We start from the raw sequence: 21,031 nt of genomic DNA, 5'->3' as shown, positions 1-21,031 counted from the left end.
AAAAGCGAGATAGGCCGGTAGGATGTAACCCGGTCCCGCGGTCTACCCTCCTTGTGGAGAACCACGATGGTAGCCAGACGCTGGTCCGGCGGGAGGGAGCCCCGCGAGTGAGCTGCAAGGAACATAGCGCGGAGGTGAGGTGCCAGTACGTCCGGTCGCAATTTATACAGCTCGATAGGAATGCCGTTCGGGCCCATGGCCTTGCCAGAAGCGACCGAGCGGATGGCGAGGGCAATTTCGTCCGAGGTGGGGGCGGCATCCATCAATTCCCTGTCCTCCATTGAGAGGGAGGGCAGCGCGATGTCACGCAGCAGGGCATGGGAATCCTCCTCCGGGCAGGGAGAAACCGGGGAATATACCTCGCGGAAATAATCCGCGAAGCAGGAGACAATGCCTTCCGGCTCAGTGACACGTACACCATCCATTCTTTCAATCAGCGGGACCACACGACTAGCTCTCTCCCTCTTATCCAACCACGCAATCAACTTACCAGCCTTATCACCCACATCATACAATCGCCCCTGTTGCTCTCTGCTGAGGCCCCTGGCCGCCTCCGTGACGAGGGACCTATAGGCCGCCTGCTTAAGGTGTAAAACGTGCAGCGCAGCGTCAGTCACCCCACTCCCCAGACCACCCTCCAGTTCAGTGATTTCGACCTCCACTCGGGTCACCTCCTCCTGTGCGCGCCTCCGGGCATGGGAAATAAGGGAGAGGGCCTCCCCTCTAAGCACAGTCTTGAAAGCCTCCCACAGGGAAATGGCAGACGGGACAGACCCCACATTCTCCTCAAAGTACCGTTGCAAGGATTTAATCAAATCAGCACGAATAGTGGGATCGCGCAGGTACCAGGCATTGATTGGAGCTACCCTGCCCTCCCCCCTCGGGAAGACATCAAAGTGCAACAGGAGTGGGGAATGATCTGAAATACCCCGCGCCAGGTGGCGCACCTCCCCCACTCTCCCGGCATAGGCCGCAGGAACAAGGACATAATCAAGCCGCGAAAGGCTACCATGGGCCCCCGAATGGAAGGTGTACTGCAGCTGAGCGGGGTGCTTTAGACGCCAGCAGTCCACCAATCCCAGCGTGTCCAAAAGGCCAGACAGCCACGCTTGTGCCCGGGGGAGGTCCCTAGGGGGATAACGATCCAGAGTCCCAGAAGCCACCGCATTGAAGTCCCCCCCAACCACCAGAAGCCCCCCCGGAAGGTCAAGCAGGAGGCGTCCCAGGTCCGCAAAGGTGGTGGACTGTAACCCCGGTGGGACGTACACTGAGACAAAGACGACTACCCTGCCCTCCATTCTCCCCACCAAGACAGTGTAGCGTCCCCTCTCATCATGGCGCACCTCGTCTATTTCTAGCGGGAGCGAGGTCTTGACCATAATGCCCACCCCTCGCGAGCCCGATGTGAAGCCCGAGTGGGCCACCAAACGATAACCACGTCTATTCATGGCACAATAAGAGTTACCAATGAGGTGTGTCTCCTGCAAAAAGACCACATCAGGCGAAATCCGTTTCAGATATTGCAGGACCACACCCCGCTTAATCCTATCACCCAGTCCGTTAACGTTCCAGGACAGCAAAGTCAGGTCCCTACCCCCCATCACGTACAGAAGCCATCATTAGTCCCCCCGAGAGCATCTCAAAAAAACCAATACAATAAAGGGTTTGCCTTGCGGTAGAAACGAACCACACCCCACCCCAACCCACCCATCCCAACAGAACTCCCCCCACCCTGCACCCCTGCATGAGCCCAAACAGCCCCCCCAAAGTGCAGTGTGCCTGTCGCCCCATGGAAAGAAAACTAACTAGTCCCCCAGAGGAGGAGGGAGATCCCCCAAGAGACTCCACACGACCTCCGCAGGAGGGGAACTTACCCTAACAGTCAATGGTGACAATAACACAGTCCAGAGCAAGGCCTACCATTAGTCCCTCAGTCCTGATCCGGCGGGCCCTCCCCACCAACCGCTCCCCCCCCACCTCCCCGGCCCCGATCTCCGGGCAGAGTGTCCAGCCAGTCCCCGGCCGCCTCGGGACGATCAAAAAAGTGCGTGCGGCCATCCACCTCCACCCTCAGCTTAGCCGGAAAAAGCATCGCATATTTGATATTCAGGTCCCGTAGGCGACGTTTGACACCGAGAAAACTCAGTCGCTGCTTTTGGACCGCCGGAGTAAAGTCAGGATAGAAATTGATATCCATATTGTCCAGTCTGACCGGCCCTTGTAGCCTGGAGGTCTGCAGGATAGCGTCCCTGTCCCGAAAATTGAAAATCCGGGCGATGAGAGGCCTCGGAGGGGCTCCGACCTTAGGCCTACCCCCGGGGACCCTGTGGGCACGTTCCACTGCAAAAAATTTACTCAGCCCCCGTGGCTGGAGATGGGTGAGGACCAATTCCTCCACGAACAGATCCGCTGCCTCTGCCTCGCGTCCCTCCGGCACCCCGATAATGCGGACATTATTCCTCCGGGCCCGACCCTCAGAATCCTCCAGTCTACGATGCATCATGGCGCTCGCCTGGCCAAGCCTGCGCACCTCCTGTTGGAGGGCCGCCACGTCGGATGTGAGGCCCGAAGTAGAGTGGGCCAAAGAATCGACCCGGTCATTTGTTTTGGAGAGATCGGCTCTCACGAGGCCCACGTCCACGAGGACCGAGTCGATCTTCTGCGCCAGAGTGTCAAAGCGCTGGTCCACCGAGGCCTTCATCTCGGCGATGGCGCCCATGACATCTCGGAGGGTCAGGTCCGTGGGTAGAGCAGGAGCGTCAGTCGGGCCCGTAGGGGATCTACGCAGCGCCTCTGGAGATCCCTTCTGGAGGGTGTAGCGGTCCATATTGTTGGATTGATGGGCCGCGCCACGACGGGTCGACTTCACCTTAGCCCGGTCGCCATCTTGTTTTGTGGCCATGGTCGCGGTCCCAAATCGAGCCAAGCTCCCAAGAAGGGGGTAGACAATCCCGTTCAAGGGCTCCGGGGGGGGGCGACCACCGCTCCACAGGACGGACCGCAGCCGGCGGGCCGGCAGGGCACCCCAACCAGGCCACACCACCGCACACCGCCTCGCGACCCTACCTCGCCTGGCAGCAAGGAGGGCGCAAAAGCGAAAGTGAAAGTGCGGGGTGCGCGAGTCGCCCAGCCTTGCCCGCCGCTGTTATTCACTTTGTCGCCGGATCGCCCCACAACTCCAGTACGGGGGGCCGGCGTGGAGAAGGCCGCAAACCTTAATCGGTGCTCCCGCCGGTGTCCGAGGTCCGAATTGAAAACGGAAAACGGGCGTCACCTCAGCTCGAGTTCAGAAACACAGTCCCCTCATCTAGGACAGGATTCGGTCAGGATTTATGCAGGAGGTCGCGGAGGTCCTCGGGAGCCTCGTACCTACGCGGCCATCTTGGGTGCGCGCTAGGCTCCTCCTCCGTGGTCTGCGTTATTGACTGTTTGTTTCTAGTAGGCCTAAGAGCCATAACATTCTTTCCGAGCACTTAAGAGATTCAGAAACTGAAAGATATTGACCAGGGAGGTTGCAGGACAGATTCCAGAGTAACTCCAAATCAGGGGTGGCAGATATCCCTGAGGCACCAGATGATAGTTCCATTGGCGTACTGTTCTAAAGCTTCAATCCTGTTTTCTGTGGTTGGCCTGAAGGCGTTACATGGAGGTTTAGCTCGTTTAACAAGTGGGTTCTTAAATCAACACATCAGGTAATGTAAAATCCTCATTATGATGTTTGTAATCCTCCCCAGACACTAGATTTGTAGCATTTATAACAGTCGGAGTCAGGGGAGACAGAGAAGCAAACTTTGTGATGTCTTTCGGCAAACAGAGGACACACCTGACTTTGGATTAATGTCAGCTAGCTCCACATTCTCTTTTTGAATAAAGGAGTAAACACGGTTCAAACCCTTCAATAAGATAAAACATGCAGCCTTATTAGTGAGGGGTTTTCACTTGTGTGTTTTTTAGAAGCCTTTACATGAATCAGTCTACTTGAGCGGAGCATCCGTACTGTCATGTTACTTCTTTATATACTCAGAAGGGATCAAAAGAGAAAACGGAGTTCTAACCAAGGCTTATAGTGCAGAGGAATACTCAACATTGGCTAGCTGGAAAGATATGATTAAGGACCGTAGCCCATCAAGCCCCAAAAGCACACCAGCCTTATAGGAAGTTCCTAATGCGAGCTACAATGGAAATCCAAATGACTCTGGGTAAAAGATCTGAAATCTATCTACCGGGATGGCCGGGATGGCCTCTGGACAGTTCCACCACCACCAGCGGCTAGCAACCAGGCCCATGCTGTCTTTCAATGACAGCAACAACAGCAGTGGCAGAATTGGCAGGGACATCAACGGGTCTGAGTGGTCACCAGTAATACTCACAAACAGGCCCCGCACTGGTACACAGGCTAATGCTAATGCAATCTCAGAGCTCATCATTCTCCAGTGTTGTGTTCTATTGGATATGGGCAGAGGTGAGCAATATGCTAGAAGGCTCCTCCGTGTGAACAAGCCACACCAGCATAACGCCAGCCAACCTCCATTCACCACTCCCTCCTAAAAAAAACTGAGTATGGTCACTAGGATTCCCTCATTGCAACTGGAATATAAATATGTCTTATTATCTGGCAGAGGTCTCAGTCAATGATGTGAGCTAATCTGGTTGTGACATCTACAATTGCTCCAATGATAACTATGTTAAATTCAGCTGATCTGGTTAATTATTTGGGTGTCCCCTGCTGTTCTGTCAATGCTTTATGAAGCCATGTGCTCAGTGGCTGAAGTTTACTCCACTTTTGCTTGCTTCTTTTACTGTTCGAGAACAATTAACCGGTCACCTTCCAGACACTCCATAACATTTCATAAACCACCCTTTGAATTCCAGTGGTCTACCTCCCCTGTAGTGATCTTTGAATGAAAAGGGGGTTTGTCCCTACCTAAAAGTATGGACTTATTGATAAACCCTCCTGATTTGCCTGGTATCCAGAGGGAGGTGTGAATGAGCAGGGGGCTTCCAGTTCCAGTGCATTATTCATTTAATTGTTGCATTGTCCATGTTATCTATGTAAAATAAAGTCCACCAGTCGTGTAGCATCAGATCCTCTTTGTCCTTCACGGACATCTATGGTAAGCTGTCTTTGCCTTCACCTGTCTTCTATTCCTTTTACATTCTGGAAGCCTTATATACAGAGCCGAGTTTGCCTTCCCTTCTCGAAGAGTAAGTATAGTAGCACACGATGGACTGCTACACTCCTGAAAAGAGGAATACGTTGAAATTCAGTAGTGGTATATTTCCAGAATTGTATATCCAAATAAGAAACGTTAGAAAAAAAAGAGATGTATTTGTTGGATTTGGTCCCAACCGTATAAGTCATTGCAACGTTTTACTAAATGAACATTTTTAAACACTGTGACAGTGATGGGATCAGTGCTCACTTAACAAAGTCATATGCAACTATAACTGTTGACAATGGAATTATTTTCAGGCTTGATGTCTAAAAGGTTTCCCCATGGGTATTTGTCCACATATTCACAAAGCGTGTGAGTGGAAATTGTTTGCAAAACTAATGAGAGATTTAGCAATGCGGTTTACAAACTTGTTTTGATAAATCAACCAAATCTTCGGCCTCATTCCTCTACATGGTTATGGAACTCCTTGGTGACTTGCAATATCTTTATAATGTACAGCAGGGGGTACTTTGTCCCTTATTCATGGTACTATTATCAGGTAAAATGTAGCATTATGGTTGTTGGCAAATGTTATCTTAGGAGTGGGATGTAATAAGATACCGACAATGGGCAATCACAAATCTCTTCTCAAGATGTTATGGATTAAAGTAAATGTAATCGACCTGTTTCTATTTTTTTCTGTGTGTGGAAAATTATATATTACTACTAAGATTTTGCAAGTGGCAAAATGCTACACAAAGCAGCGCAAAACAACACAAGGCACTGAATCAACTTAATTACCATTAAAAAAGTCTGCATGTCGAGTGCACATTTTAACTGTGCAAACACCTGACAAAGCTCAGTAAACAACCACTTTTGTTTTACCTACATACATCTAGAGGTGTGATATTTATAAACTTTATTTTAAATGTCTAGAGTACCATGAGACATTTTGTTGAAAATGCCAATAGGTCATTATAATTATGCACTTATTATGCTCATTGGCTTAGTTGTGCAACATTCACTTATTCAAGAATTGAAATAACTTTATGGGTTAGAGCATTGACATTTTGAGAGTTCCATTGAGAACAGTGGAGTGGTACTGGACCAATAATGGCTGATTTCTATTTTTAATCTAGAGCATTATGTATTATCAGTGACTGGAATTTTCTAACAGCATTATAGACCTTCTGCCTCAAGCCATACTGTTGTTGAGGGAGCCATCCTTTGAATGATACCACAATATATCTTAATACCCAAGCAGACCTCATTAATAAAGCAGTGTTCTAGAGTACTCATTGTTGGTAATTATTGGTGTTGGGAAAAGAGAACTGTGTTTACAGTCAAGTCACTAGATGGCCACTTTAAAAGTGACCCCCACCCTTTTACCTGCGACTCAGGTTTATAGCTCAAATTCAAGCCCTTTAACAACCTCTATAGCCCTTGGAAGCCTTCTATAATGGTATATTAAACATATCTTCAAAATGCAGATACAATTATTATATAATAAAATATAATACCATGAGTATGAATTTGACATTATTCATTTTGTTGTTGTAGTTCATGCAAAGAAGGAATAATGAACTGTGAGATCAGTAATTTTGGTATGTATACAACTCAGCATAATGTATATTATGTAGTTCAAGACTATTAACTTGCCTGTGTCGAAGGTCTCCAATACGTTGTGCCAATGACATGTAAAACATTTTCGTAACAAGTTATGTGTGGTGTATTGTTAACATTCAGAGCACCTACCATGTATTTATTTTGTATTTGGTAAATTGCAAGATATTACATAGGTGTGACATGCATCAGCTTCGCAAACTGATTTGGGTTATCTTATTTGCTCTTTAATATCAGCTTGCCACCTCAGGCTGGTAATAAAAAGAATTCTGTAATATTTATAAAGTGGTCACCTCCAGTGGCATTGGAAATAACATTATTACTATCCCAAGTCAATGGTGGTAATTCCAATTGTAAAACTATGATAATTAATAGAAACATAAAGCTTTGCCATTTTTTGCATTATAACATTTTAACCATGTCTGTAACAAAGGTGGTAGAATCAGTGAGTTTGGTTGTGAAGCTGGCACTACATTAGTTGAAAGAAGCTTTCTTTAGGTACTACATTTTAATAGATGTGTTATGCTGTGTTTTCCAACCCCCATCATGTTTTTACTTTTTTTAGCATTGGGTCTATGGAAGGTACAACAAAGCTGTGTCTAGGGCCAAGTGTACAAAGCCATTTAGCATGTCTTAATGGGCCGATTTGCTATTTCAGTCTGTTAACAAATGCTAAATGGCCTTTTCATATGTGCAAAGGGCCAAAACCAGTCTCAATTTGCGATTTCTATACTGTAGACTTTGCTGATTGTGACTGTGAGTTAGGAATCGCAAATTGGGATTAACTATTTGCCATTCCTAAAGCACATGTACAAAGCATTTCCTAAAAGCGAATTGGGCATTTAGGAAATGCAATTACCATTGACTTCAAGTCGATGGTAACCATGTGCAAAATAAAAAAAATGCATTAAGAATAAAAAAATGTATTGTGACATGAAGCACACATATGCCCCTAGAGCATATGTGCACTAGGAAATTCAGGGTGCCTCCAGGGGGGCCTTAAGCGCAGAGGCACCCATGCTTTGCATTTCTTGAACTGCAATTTCCTATTCGGAAATCACAATTTAGGAAATGCAAACCATTTCCTTTTTCGCCTATAGGCATTTCCTATTTGCGATTCCCTAATAGCGATTCCTAGTCTGTAGGAATTGCTATTAGGGAATTGCAAATTTTATACATATCCTTTTGCATTTCTTAAATAGCAATTCCTTCTGAATTGCTATTTAAGAAAGGCAAACAGGAACCTTAGTACATCTGGCCCTAGGTGTGGTGGCCTGCGCCATGCTTTCTCTACATCCTGTACCAGAAAAGTTATTTTTTCATATACCCAAAGAAAATCTGTGAATCTGGGGTAAGGGTGGACTAATGGCATTCAGGGATCATTAGACTGATGAGTTTATATTTGCATGCTTGAGAAGTACAACTAAATATTTATGAACTGAACTATTTTGGAAAGCGCAGGATAGCTAGGTTGTTAGGATATTGATTTAAGACATAGTATGTCCTTACAAAACCTAAATTGTTAGATCCACTGACATAGGAAAGTTGTTTTTGACAAAACAATCCTAAATATTATCAATATCGTTGTTATTTTCTTCTTCTTCATCTTCTTCTTCCTCTTCTTATTCTTCTTCTTCATAACATCATAATTATTATTATTATTCACACGTACGCTGCAGCATCTTGGTTCCAGCAACAAAAAAAATAGACATAGTAAAATTACCATAATCAAGCACATAACAAATCTGGTGATCACATTCTGTTATCCCAATGAAGGAGAGCCATGATACTAAGAATGTGTGTAAAGATAAACGCTAACTGCTCTTTTAAAGACATTGTAAAGATGGAGATGGCATATAGCTCTATTAGCAGATTGTCCCACCGCATTGGATTCACTGCCTCCGACTAGGCAATCCATTCGCCGTGTTACGATGTTGTTGGATTGCTGTTCGAAAGACCGCTGGAGCACCTCCGACAGCCATTCACTGACCAGCTAGACATCGGTCGGTGGAAAGCAGCTGTCATAGGGTGGTACAGAGAAGTTTCACTGCCGTCCAAATTACGAGTTGGCTTTCCGATTAGCCGACCGTGGCGGTTGGGGATTTGGGGTGCATACCTTTTTTACCCTTCAGTCTTCCACACGTAGATCTCTTTCTCCAGGTCCCCCTTCACAGGAACATCTTGACTCTGAAGAAAACAATCCTGCTGATGCCGAAATCCAGGGAAGTCCTTTTTGCAGTATTTACTCATTGACAGGACTAGGCACATATGGTTCAGACTCCAGCAATGGGTAAGTACCTGTAGTAGGTATTTTTCCACATGTCATGCATATGTGTGCACTGCAGTCAAAATATACACACCAAAATTGACATATCTGACAATTATACACTGCAGACTGCAGTGTATACTTGTCAGATATGTCAATTTTGGTGTGTATATTTTGACTGCAGTGCACACATATGCATGACATGTGGAAAAATACCTACTACAGGTACTTACCCATTGCTGGAGTCTGAACCATATGTGCCTAGTACAGGGGTAAGACCTCCAAACTCATAATCAGGTCCATAACGAAGATCTCATGGTTGCTGTTTGTGTAAAGAAAAAGAGCTGACCTTTCACTTCTACAATCCTTATGAGCTCATATTAGGGACAAGGGGTTTCATAATATTATTAAATCTGCCTTTTGTGCTCGGTCACCCGAGAATGTTTGCCTTTTTTTGGACCTTATTTTTGTTCAACTCTGTGCACTGTTATCTCTGCTAAAAAGGAATAAAAGGCAAGTGCTACCCCTTTGAACATGTTTAAATTGACTTACTCCTTATTGACACAATTTATCTTGCTAATAGGTTCTTAGTATATGGTGTAGAAAATGCATCCAGAGCATGGACGTCAAGTGGTACCTGTGGGCTGCAGCACCTTTTGTGCCATCCACAGAGTGAGCCTACAAATTATATCTTCAGGCCTGCCATTGTAGCCTGACTACTGCAGTGTAAAATCTGCAGTGCGACCTGTCAAAACAACCCTTTTTGGAAGGCAAAGTTCTCCCTTTTCATATTAATATTTCACCCCTCATGGACCTTGTAGTCCACCAGCTAGAATACCTGGTATTTCAAAGTGGGATATGTAGAAAACTAATGTCTCATGTCGCAACAGTGACAGGGAACCCAAAAGCAATTTTCACTGTGGCAGGCCAGAATGTCCCATATAGAAAAACAAAGTATAGTTTAAATATTAGCATTGCAATCTAAGGTTTGGGACCAGCTAGAAAATTATTTAAGCCACTGTTTTAGCAGTTATTGAAATCCAATTCAATATAGAAGTCTGATTTTTAATTAGAATTAAGAAAAAGTTACTTTTAGAGTTACCTTTACCTTGCCTGAAGCTCCTGGAGGCTAATTTGCATTAGCTCTCCAACAGCTGCCTAGCCTGCACATAGTCTTTAATGAGTTGTGAAATTGCTTAGACTTCTTTTATTGACAGATTGACCTGAATGAGTAGGTATAACTCCTCTAAGCTCAGCTGAACCTTCATCACTGAACTCAGATGAACATTCTGAGTAGGGTCAGCTGCCCTTTCTGAAGGCAGCACGGTTTCATATCATTCCTTAAATGTCTGTTTGAGGCATATGTAAAACTGTCTTACCCTTGAAAGGATCAGCATACAATTCTGCCTGCTGAAGTACCCTGCTTTTGTGCTACCAGCCTTCTGTCTTCTGGTTTGTTGTGCGTCGAGGGCCTGCTTCAAACTGGATTTTTTAGTATTAGATTTGGAAGGACAATAGTGATTTCCACAGTACCCTCTCTTACACACTTGTTGCTGTCAAAGTCCAAGTTTAGTGTAGCTGAAGACTTTCTGGTTACTGCCCAGGGACATGGCAGTTGTCCCTATTTGCATTGAGACAAAGAGGAACTACTGAAAAAAGGTGGTAGTGTTGCCCCTTGTATATTTTACCTCATTGGTTAGGGAGTGCCTGGGAATCACCCCCACCCACATGCTGGTGCCAACCATAAATGTGGCACACTAAAGTACCACCTCAGAATACTCTTTAGACATGTAGAACAAAAGAAGAACTGCACCTGCTGTTTGAGTCCTCTGATGAAACTGAAGGGCTGGGCCTGCCCACTTGTACCCAGGACAAACATTCAGACTCCAAGGGTCAGTTGGCTGACCTCCTTTGTGGCTACAAAGTTACAACAATTTTCAAGAGTCCTTTTTCCTAAAGTGCCCTGTTGACTAGCTTACAATTAAGGGAGTAGTTTAGAGTTTAGTGGAGCCGGTGAGCATCCATAACTTGGTGATACAGCAACCCAACAAAGTTTTGGGTCAAGTAATTCATCTAGAGGTAGGGGGAACACACACGTTTTTCACTGACCACAGCCTCAATTGTCTCTGATGGTAGTATCGTTTGGCATGATGCCCTGACTACCAACAGTCATCTGTTTAGAGCATGGTGACCATCACTAGATTTCACTGCCTAAGACCACCATGCAAGTTGTGGTGGTTCCACGCAGAGGATTAGTAGGAATTTAATTTCGAGAGAGATAAGAATCAGGTTGTCCAGTAAGGACTATAATTCTTGAATGTGTTATTAAAAAGTGGCTGTCTGAGTGAAATCGGCTTTCTCACGATACTTTTTATTGTGAGATTCCCATTCTCACAATCTGAACATAAATGATTGTATATATCTTCCCAACAAATCTGCCCAATGCCAGGTTTATGTAAGTAGCACAGTGAACATTGCTTAAGCAGTGCAATTAGCACACTTCTAGTTTCAAAGTTCCAACAAGAATCTTTCTGTTTATACAATTTCTGCTTCATGTTTTTGAATTTATGTATTTGGTAATATAACCACAAAGGTATACCACAAATGATAAATGTAGCAACTAGACCTGGATTGGTCCCTGCTGTTAGATTCTGTTTGACACCCTTGTAGTATTTAAGTAGCCTCCCCTCCACCACCACCCCCTGGTCCTGGGAGCCTTTAGAGTATATTACTCTAGTTTTCCTCCAGAACTTCTGTGGGACCAGCAGAGAAACATTTCTGATGGGCAGTTCCACATAACAAATTGCTCCCTGCACATCTGAGGAAAAGATTAAGTCTCATTCTGCATTGGAACTTAGACATTTTTCAGCGAGAAGACGCCAAGTCTCAAAAACTCCAGACCTTCAGCAGATCAACCCACTTGAGGTATCCAGTCTTTGGTTCCACAATGGAAGCTTAAGTTTCAGCTTGGGGAGGATTTTTTTGTCTCAAAAGTGAGACATTGGGACTTGGAAGCAATTTAAAACTTTTCTTCAAAAAAGCGACCCTTCTGAAGTTGGACTTAAAACTTCTTGTCTATGAGACTTTCACCCGGACCAATCCATTTGGTGTAGCCGGCCCAGGTTTCATCGTGGTTGGCCTGAAATTGCGGGCGACAGCTTTTACCACACATTTTTTACGATGCATGCTTTTACCACGTATGTGACTTTAAAAAGCATTTAAGGTAAGTTGGGGCATAAGGGGGGTCTCCCCCCACAAATACATGTTTTATATATATACATATATATATACAGAATGCGTGCTAATGTCATGAATTGTAAAAATATATGCATTCTAAAAAAATGTAGAGTAAAAATGCGTTGTAAAGGCATGCAAAGTATTTCCCTGTGTTGTTCCGTCATACAACTGAAATTGCACCCTAATTCCAATCGACTTACATTGGATGCTGTATTATTTTTTGTGCTTTTTACGCTTACATCTATTTTAAAAATCACATCCCTGGTTTCCCTTATTTGTTTTTTAGTGTTTTAGGGTCATCTTTTTATTCATTTATTTCGATTTTTATAAATTGGATTGGGATTTTTATTGTGCTGTGTGTTTCTAACTGTTTTGGTTCTTCTGATTGCTTTACACATTTTCTTTAAAATAATCCTGTCTACTCTGCACTATACCTATTAGAGATTGAGCCCAGGTTTAAATTACTGAAATCTTTTACTGAACTTTACAGGTTAGTGACTTTATTACTAATAGTGGACTTCCATCCACCCCAATTAATAATTCCCTTTCTTACAGTAATAACCGTTAGGAAACTGTTTATTCAAAATAGGATATCTCTGATGTGGTTCCAAAGAGACTTCATTTCTCTATAGGCTCTTGTATACATTAGTGAAAATGAGCCTTTCTCTCTATTTATATTGTTCTCTTTATTACATATCTCTTGTTAATAAATCCATCTTTTCTCAGATTTGTTTAATTTAGATTTTCATTTATTCTAAACACAAATATTTGATTTGTGTTCCTGTCTCCATTCTATAGCTTTGCATGTTGGTCATTTTGCAGAAAGCAGGTCACTCACACATTTAATGCAATAAATTATGTATTTTTTTCTCAGTAGTCTAAAATCTTGTAAATTTATCTTTCTGGCCATTCGAGAATGGAATTGGAACATATAATTAAGTTACTGGATAAATGGAGGGCAGAACTTGAAGTGTGAGAAATTCAGTAAATACAGATGAGATGCCTTTGATTACAAAAAAATCCTGTGTACATGCGTATGGGATTTTAAACAAGCATTGGCAAAGCCAGTCAGTCTCTGCAATGCCTGAGCTATTGGCATTGTCAATATGGAATGTATAGCTAAAGCCGTCTGGATCTTATTAATTGAAACCCATATCTCGTATAAATTCCCCGAGGCAAAATGGTGGCTGTGTGACTGCTGTGTGTGCCGCTCCCACCTCACAGGATAAAGATGTAAGGGATCACTGCCATGAATCTTACCTTCGGAAGCGGACAACTCACGCGGCGACTGGTGTCCCTGTTGACGGATTCTTTCAGCAGGCTTATCGCCCGTGCGGGTGTTTACCCATGGTGCTTCAGGATGCCTCCAAAAGCCACTAAACTCCTTAAGGATCGGATGGCGAGCGGTGCGAGCGGCACGTCGGCTTCGCAGCAAGGTCTGCCTCCACCCCGGAAGACACTGGCCGGCCACAAGAGGGAAGACGCTACTCCCCTGGCACGCATCAAGAAGGAGGAGGAGATCCATCCTAAACGCCAGCTATGTGAGCAGCGTCCCTTGGAGACAGCAGGGAAATATGGACAACCGACAGTCGCAGGGATGTTCTCGGGACGTGGTCCACCCAGCAGCAAGATGGCAATCGATAAAGATGGGGAGAGCAGCAAGGAGCAGATAGGACAGAGTGATGTGCACTAAAATGTGAGTACCGCGATTTCGGCTCATATTCCTGCAGAACACACTACTAATGAGATAACCTCGATGAGCTTGACAAACGCTTCTAGTGTACGACTGGGTGAGTGTGCGACCGAGGGAGACGATCTGTTAGATGTACAATTGGGCTCCCCAGAGAGACGCAAGGGGGAGTCTGATTCGGGGGGGATCCAACTTAATCACGAAGTCTGACACTGCTATGATTAAATTGAAAGGTGTGAGATCCCCTGAAGGAGATAAATTCTACTCCCTCACGGATGATTTCGAAATATCTAATGATAGCGAGCTGGGTGTTTCAGACATCGATAACTCTAGAGAAGAATCAGATAGCTCTAAGACTGAACCCGTCACTCAGAAACAGGCTATTGCACGGAAAAAATTGAAAAGTGTGGGTGGAAAAGTCTCCCAAGCTGAGGGATTTGAATCTGACTTTGGTCACCTGATCAGATGAAATGGGATTACTCAGGGATTCTTTTGGGATCGGAGGCCAAAGAGACAGGAGATGATAGTACTCAGCTGGAAACTACCAAGCTACTACCTGGATCAATTGCTATCTCTGACTCATCTCCTTCAATGGGATTGATATTCTCCACACTCAAACAAATGCAAATTGAAGCTCGATAAGAACACAAAAGAGCTCATATGGTGACTAAAAAATTACAAGGGGCCATAAGGAAAGTTTATAAAGCCTGTTCGGAGATCACGGAACAAACTGTGGCGCTAGAAGAACGGGTAGTGGTGTTGGAGGCAGGGGCCCAGGCTAGAGGGCAACAAGCATCAGCAAACGAGGCAAGAATGACCGACGTCATGTGGAAGCTCGAGGATTTCAAGAATCGCCAGTGGTGAAATAATTTGAGGCTACTTGGCATAGCCGAAAACGCAGAAGGAGAGGACATTCGAGGATTTGTTCTTCGGCTACTGAAGGGAGCTTTCCCAGAACTAAAACATTGGAACTGGGACTCAGAGGTTCAGAGAGTGCACGATTCCCTCTCATGCTCAAGAAAAGAAGGGGTCAGGGCGACCACGATGATAAACCTAGAGCTTTTTTGATATTTTTGGGGAATTTTTTGTTAAGATAGGCTGTCTTTGAAAAGGCCTGACCTGAAGCTAGACGATCAGCAGAGGGACATACTATTTTTGTCAGGCCAGACTTTTGCTACATAACAGTGGAGAGAAGGTGGTGGCTTAGACAGCTAATTACTCCTTTTCAGAAGGCCGGTTGTCAAATATATCTAATGAGTCCTGCACGCCTAAAGGTTATACATAGGGGGGCGATCAGAGTGTTTAGCTCAGAAATTCAGGCGCAGGAGTATTTGCAGGAAATATTGGGCGAAAAGAAATAGAGAATGCCAGTCCAATTCCTAATGGCTTAGACAACATGTGGCATACTATATAATTTTTCTTTTTTTTGGATCTGCATTCACTTGGGTAGCTCATAAAGGGTTGTCATACTGGGCACAGAGAATAGAACTATCGCACTGAAAGGGAATAATGGGTAAGTTAAGGAGCGCCTCTGTGAACATGTGCGGTTTCAATAACCCACTGAAGAAACGCAGAATCAATGAAGATATCCAGCATTTAAAAGCAGACAATCTGTGTCTTCAGAAGACACATATAGAAGCAGGTCGCCAGAAGGAAGCATAACTGGCCGGGTTTCAATTAATTGCATGCACATCCCAAGGGACACAAACACGTGGGGTGGCTATTATGGCTCAGAAAGGGAGAGCTAAGTTTCCACGTACAAGCACAGACAAAATGGGGAGAGGGGTCATCATACAATATTGTGTGAATGAATGGTCATTTACACTATGTTCTGTGTGTGGGTCAGTATTTTATGATCCTGCCCTGTTTGATTGGTTGAGTACAGAGCTAGTGGGCTGGCCGTTACCCTTAATCATTTGAGGAGACTTTAATATAAATAGGAAATCGGAGAGTGGCCAATTCGGAGAAAAGCCTAATCAAGGCCGAAAGCCTAAAGTATTCAAGTCTGTTGTACAAATATGCTCCCTTCATTGACTCCTTGATATTTGGCCTATACTTAACCCTGGAGATCCTGGATATACCTTCTTTTCTGCCCCCAATAAAGTACATGTAAGACTCGATTACTTTTTAGTATCCTCAGCAATTGCGCAGAAAAGTCAGATCTATAAGTATCCCTGGGTCATGTCCAATCACAACTCTCTTGTCCTAGAAGGATAATTCTACATCTGTCTCTCGTTGGACGTTTGATAGGACACTACTCTCGGACAGCAGATATATTCAACATATGAAAGTCTGGATACCCAGATTCATCATGGAAAATAAAGGGAGTGCTAGATTAGACATCGTCTGAGACTCTCTCAAGGCAGGGATCTGGGGAGACTTCGAACTATGGTTGGGCGGAGCAGAAAAAGAATAAGAAGCTAGAACGAGATCTATATAAGGAACTAATAGAAGCTGAAGGCCAATTAGTTATGACTATTACGACAGGAGGGGATTTCGATAGAGCACAAGCTAGAGTACCAGTACAGAAATCCGCAATAATAGAGCTCTCGGCTAAAAAAGCAGCTGGAAAGTATATGGCCTGGCGCAGTAAACTATACAAGAACAATGAAAGGGTGGTACAGTTATTAGCTCGACGTACAAGGGAGAGGACTGTCCAGGGCGATATTTCTGAAATAAAAGACCCCATCCATGGCCCAGTTTCTGGTCCTGCAGCGATTCGCTTGGCATTTCAGAGGTTTTATCAACAACTATATACGGAGGACTCCCACTTTGAGGATAGAGAACTGGCAAAATATGTTCAGGATCTGCCCTGGGGAGAGCTCTCCCCAGAATAGCTTGAGTCTCTACAGGCCCCAATTTCAGAAGATGAAATAAGGGGGGCTGTTAATTCTTTACCAAATGGGACAATGGCTGGAACGGATTCTATTCCGGGGGAAATCTATAAAAAATTCTATCCATGGTTAAAAGAGATACTGAGGGAAATTTTTACGAGTGCCCAGTTGGGCAAAGATGCTCCGGATTCTTGGAGGTCCGCCAATATAGCGGTGTTTCCCAAAAAGGACAACCCCATTACCGAGCTAGATTCTTATCGACTCTGATCAATAGCGATATTAAAATCTACGCCAAAATCCTGGCTACTCGGTTAGCCAAAGTAATTAAGGGATTGGTCTCTTCAACTCAACATGGTTTTGTTCCTGGCTGTAGTACTACTGAACATACTCAGCGGACAGTCGCTTTATTGGACGCCTCGGAGAATGCTGGAGACCCTATGGCTTTAATCCTGCTAGGTGCAGAGAAAGCCTTTTATAGGGTCTCCTGGCCTTTTTATGGGCTATATTAGATAGAAGTGGCCTTGGTGGCAGCTTTATCAGGGCCATTCAGACAATGTATCGAAATCCTGTCGTACTGGGAGGTATGTCTGAGCCGGTCACTTTCTGCCGTGGAATATGTCAAGGGTGTCCATGCTCTCCCTTATTGTTTGTGCAATATATCGACCCCCTTATTAGAAAGATAGAGTGAAATAAGTATATTGCAGCAATGCACAATAAGGGGGGGGACACAAAGAACCTGGCGTACGCGGATGACTTGGCCATTACCACCCCTAATCCCGCAGACGCTTTGGGAGAAATTGAAAGGGAAGCCGTTAGCTTTGGACGACTCTCCAGATGTCTACTTAACCAAAGCAAAACCCTGATTGTGATAAAAAGAAACGTGCAACTAAACGACCCTCGAGTAGTCCCTAAGGTGAGATATCTTGGGGTAGAATTAATGGCAGAAGTGGGGGAAATCATTGACCTCAATCTTGGCCCATTATTGCGGAAGTTTAAAGCTGACTTTTCTCGTATGAATAATCTTAAGATCACATTAATAGGGAGAAGTAATGTGATTAAAATTATGTTTCTCCCCAGAATTTAATATTTTTAGGGCCATTCCACTAGAGGTAGAGAGCCGCTGGTTTAAAGCATTAAATCAGATGGTGTCTTGCCCCTGAAGAGCTTTAAAATTTTTGACGCTTCCAAGAGACCGAGAGGGGTGGGCTGTCCCAATTTTCAATTCTATTATTGGGCAGCGATCCTACAACAAATGACGACACTATTAACACCTGCAAGGATAAGTTTGGAGGAGGCAGACTTGGTTTCTATTTATGAATTGATAATGGGTATTGAGGCTAGAGGGTGCCTTTTCCGACAGATAGAATATAGCTATTTCAAAAGGGTCAGATTGTGATGGGGGCATTTAAGGTGTGGACAACTATTCGGAAGAAATTTGGTCTAGGCAGGGTTAACAGGTACACTCCTCTAGAGGATAATGTTTTACTTCCGGATATTTTTAGAGATGGATTTATGACACAGTGGGTTAAGAAGGGGATAATGGTGAATGGCGATTTGGTTGAGGAAGGGGGGTTCCTCCCCTTTGATACAATTAAGGACAAATACGGTGTCAGCAATACTCAGTTCTTCAAATACCTACAAGTTAGGGATTTTTTGTCTAAAAAAAAGGGGGAAGCTCCGGCTTCACACATGTGGCACTAGTTGATGTAATATTGAAATTTTCACCCTCCCTTGCCACCCTATATAAATTATTAAATAAAGAAGTGGCAGACAATCTTACGAAACACACAGCTCGCTGGTCAGAGCTCTTACAAATTGGGACGGGAGAGTGTGACAATTCTTTGTATCTTGCTTAGGTGTCATTTATTGTGGCCAATCTTCAGATACAATGCTATAAAACATGGTTCAATTTGTACATTACCCCGACAAGGATCACTAAATGGTGGGGAACAAATGGTGTTCATTGTCCACGGTGTGGTTGCTATGCTGCAGATCTCATTCATTTGTTTGCAGATTGCCCAAAGCTTGACAGATTGAAAGAAGAGGTTGGTAAAACACTTGAGGTGCAGCTGAGCTTTCCTATCTCTCTCTTTCCAGGCTTACTGGTCTTAGGACGAGCAATATGGAAATGTCATGGCGACACCAGATCTTTTTGTTCATAACTATGACGATTTATAGACTCTGCTTGGCGACAGCTTGGCTAGATCCCGAATCACCATCAGGACAACAATGGCTGGGGAGACTCTTAGCTATATATTGATCTGAAATTGCAGTTTACAAACGAAGGGGAGGGAATGCACTGAAAAGGGGAAAGGAACTATGGGCTCCCGTACAACATAGGATTGAAGAGATAGTTCAATAACATGTCTGTTTCACTACTCTCCCATCTTCTTCATTTTTGGATGTATTCTCTTTTTTTTCTTTTTTTCCTCATTTCTTCTTCTCATCTTCTCTTTTCTCTCTGTTTCTTAGGTATGTCTCATATGTAAATAAATTTAGATCCAACTTTAGGGTGGGGGGCGGGCTGGGTTTGGAGTGGGGTATTTAAATCTCTATTAACTAATCAAATTAATTATTAATTAATTAATTTATAAGCTCTGTCTCCTCCTCCCCCCCCCCAAGTCTATCACTTATTTCCGTCTGCAGATTGGTCACGCAATAATGTGTGAATTCGCTTCTTCCCGTCCCTACTCACCCTCACGACGTTTCTGTACCATTTTGTGACTTTTGAAAAATGTTGTTGTGTTTCATAAATGAAAATAAATATGAAATGGAAACCGAGCACTCCATATGAGTGCACGTGTTTTCACAATGTCTATCTCTTCCCACCTGACCCCAAACCTGTTACTTCTTTCTGTCTGCAGATCTATCAGTGCAGGAATATGTGACATTTTTTTCCATCCCTCATCCACCCTTATGCTGTTTCTGCATCATTTTGTGACTTGTTAAACATTTCATTGTGTTTCATTAGTAAAATTTCACCCACTGAGCCATTTTCTTTTGAACATAATTGCCAGGCTTCCAGCTTTGGGAACAGAAGTCGCAAATGAGCACACTACAGTTGAAGCACACACAAACAGATCTGCTTTGGGTGTTGGGCTGAGGCAGTTGCTGCTCAGACGCTTTGTTTTCATTTCAGAAATAACTGTTCTAGTCAGAGCCAAATGCAGACTCATAAACCTTCACAGGCAGGAAATCCCACTCACAGCACTTTTATAAAATTACATTAGAGACGAAGTTGTAACTTTAGATGTTTTTCAGACTACTTCAGCTGAAAAACGTATAGGGTTGAACAATACACCCCCTGCAATTCCCAATGCCACGCCCCTTTTTGAGTGACTGTCAGCCACAGATACCTCAAGTATGTATCCAAAATGTTTTTTTCATTTATCCAAGCCCCTCTCACTCCATAAATCAAAGGGATGCAACAAATGCCATGCTGCACACTGGCTAGGCCAACACGGAAGGTGTTTTCACATTCAACACAATTAGCACTTGAGCACAATAGCTCAATTAACAATTGAGATATGGGTTTCTTTTTTTTTTATTTACATTTTTTTTATTTCATCATAAAACAAAATTAAATGATGTTTTTTCTTTGACCATACAGTACAGAAGTAATAATTAATAATTTAATTAATCAAGGATACGCAAGGGTCTAGTAAATCTGCCCCAAAGAGTGTTCCAGGACAAAAAGAAAAGTAGCTCCTAAAATCGGAGCAGTGGATGAATACCAAGTACTTGGTCCATGCTCTGGGAGAGGGACAAACACAGGAAGAGGCATGACACATGGCATGGAAAAATGAAGAAAAAGGAAATGAGAGCAACGATGGAGTGAGCTAATGGGAAGCCAAAGGGCAGGCTGAAGCACACACATTAAGCACAACACTTCTCTTCAAGACAGCACATGTGCTGTCTAGCCGAGACCTAAAAAATTTAAAATGAATCACATATAAACTTATGGAGACTACAATTAGCTCATTTAGCAGCAATTGTAACACCCAGAAACCCCACTCCTCACCTCTGCAAAGAGATTTGATTCCATGTATTATTAAACAATACAGGTGTAATGTTGCATGCTGCTAAACCTCATTGCGAGTTTAACTTACACATGTAAGTGAGGCAATTTGTACATTTAAGTTAGACAGGTACATAAATAGCTTTGTGAGTTAGATCCTTAGCTCTAGCCTTCTCTCTTCCTTTATCCTGTGAGTAACTTCCTCTT

General features: G+C 43.9%; 1 protein-coding gene across 1 annotated transcript in view; it reads left to right on the top strand.

The window, feature by feature from the left end:
- Positions 1-21,031, top strand: part of OTOG (otogelin) — a 1,045,291-nt gene that overhangs the window by 456,960 nt on the left and 567,300 nt on the right. The window contains exon 22 of the mRNA XM_085647044.1: positions 6,717-6,760. Within this exon, the coding sequence (XP_085503170.1) occupies positions 6,717-6,760 (44 nt within the window). The remainder of the gene's footprint in view (positions 1-6,716; positions 6,761-21,031) is intronic.

Source organism: Triturus cristatus, chromosome 3_2 (assembly GCF_964204655.1).
Source record: "Triturus cristatus chromosome 3_2, aTriCri1.1, whole genome shotgun sequence".
Classification (NCBI taxonomy): Eukaryota; Metazoa; Chordata; class Amphibia; order Caudata; family Salamandridae; genus Triturus; species Triturus cristatus.
The sequence above is the reverse complement of the archived record's forward strand: the minus strand, read 5'-3'. Positions and strand labels throughout refer to the sequence as shown.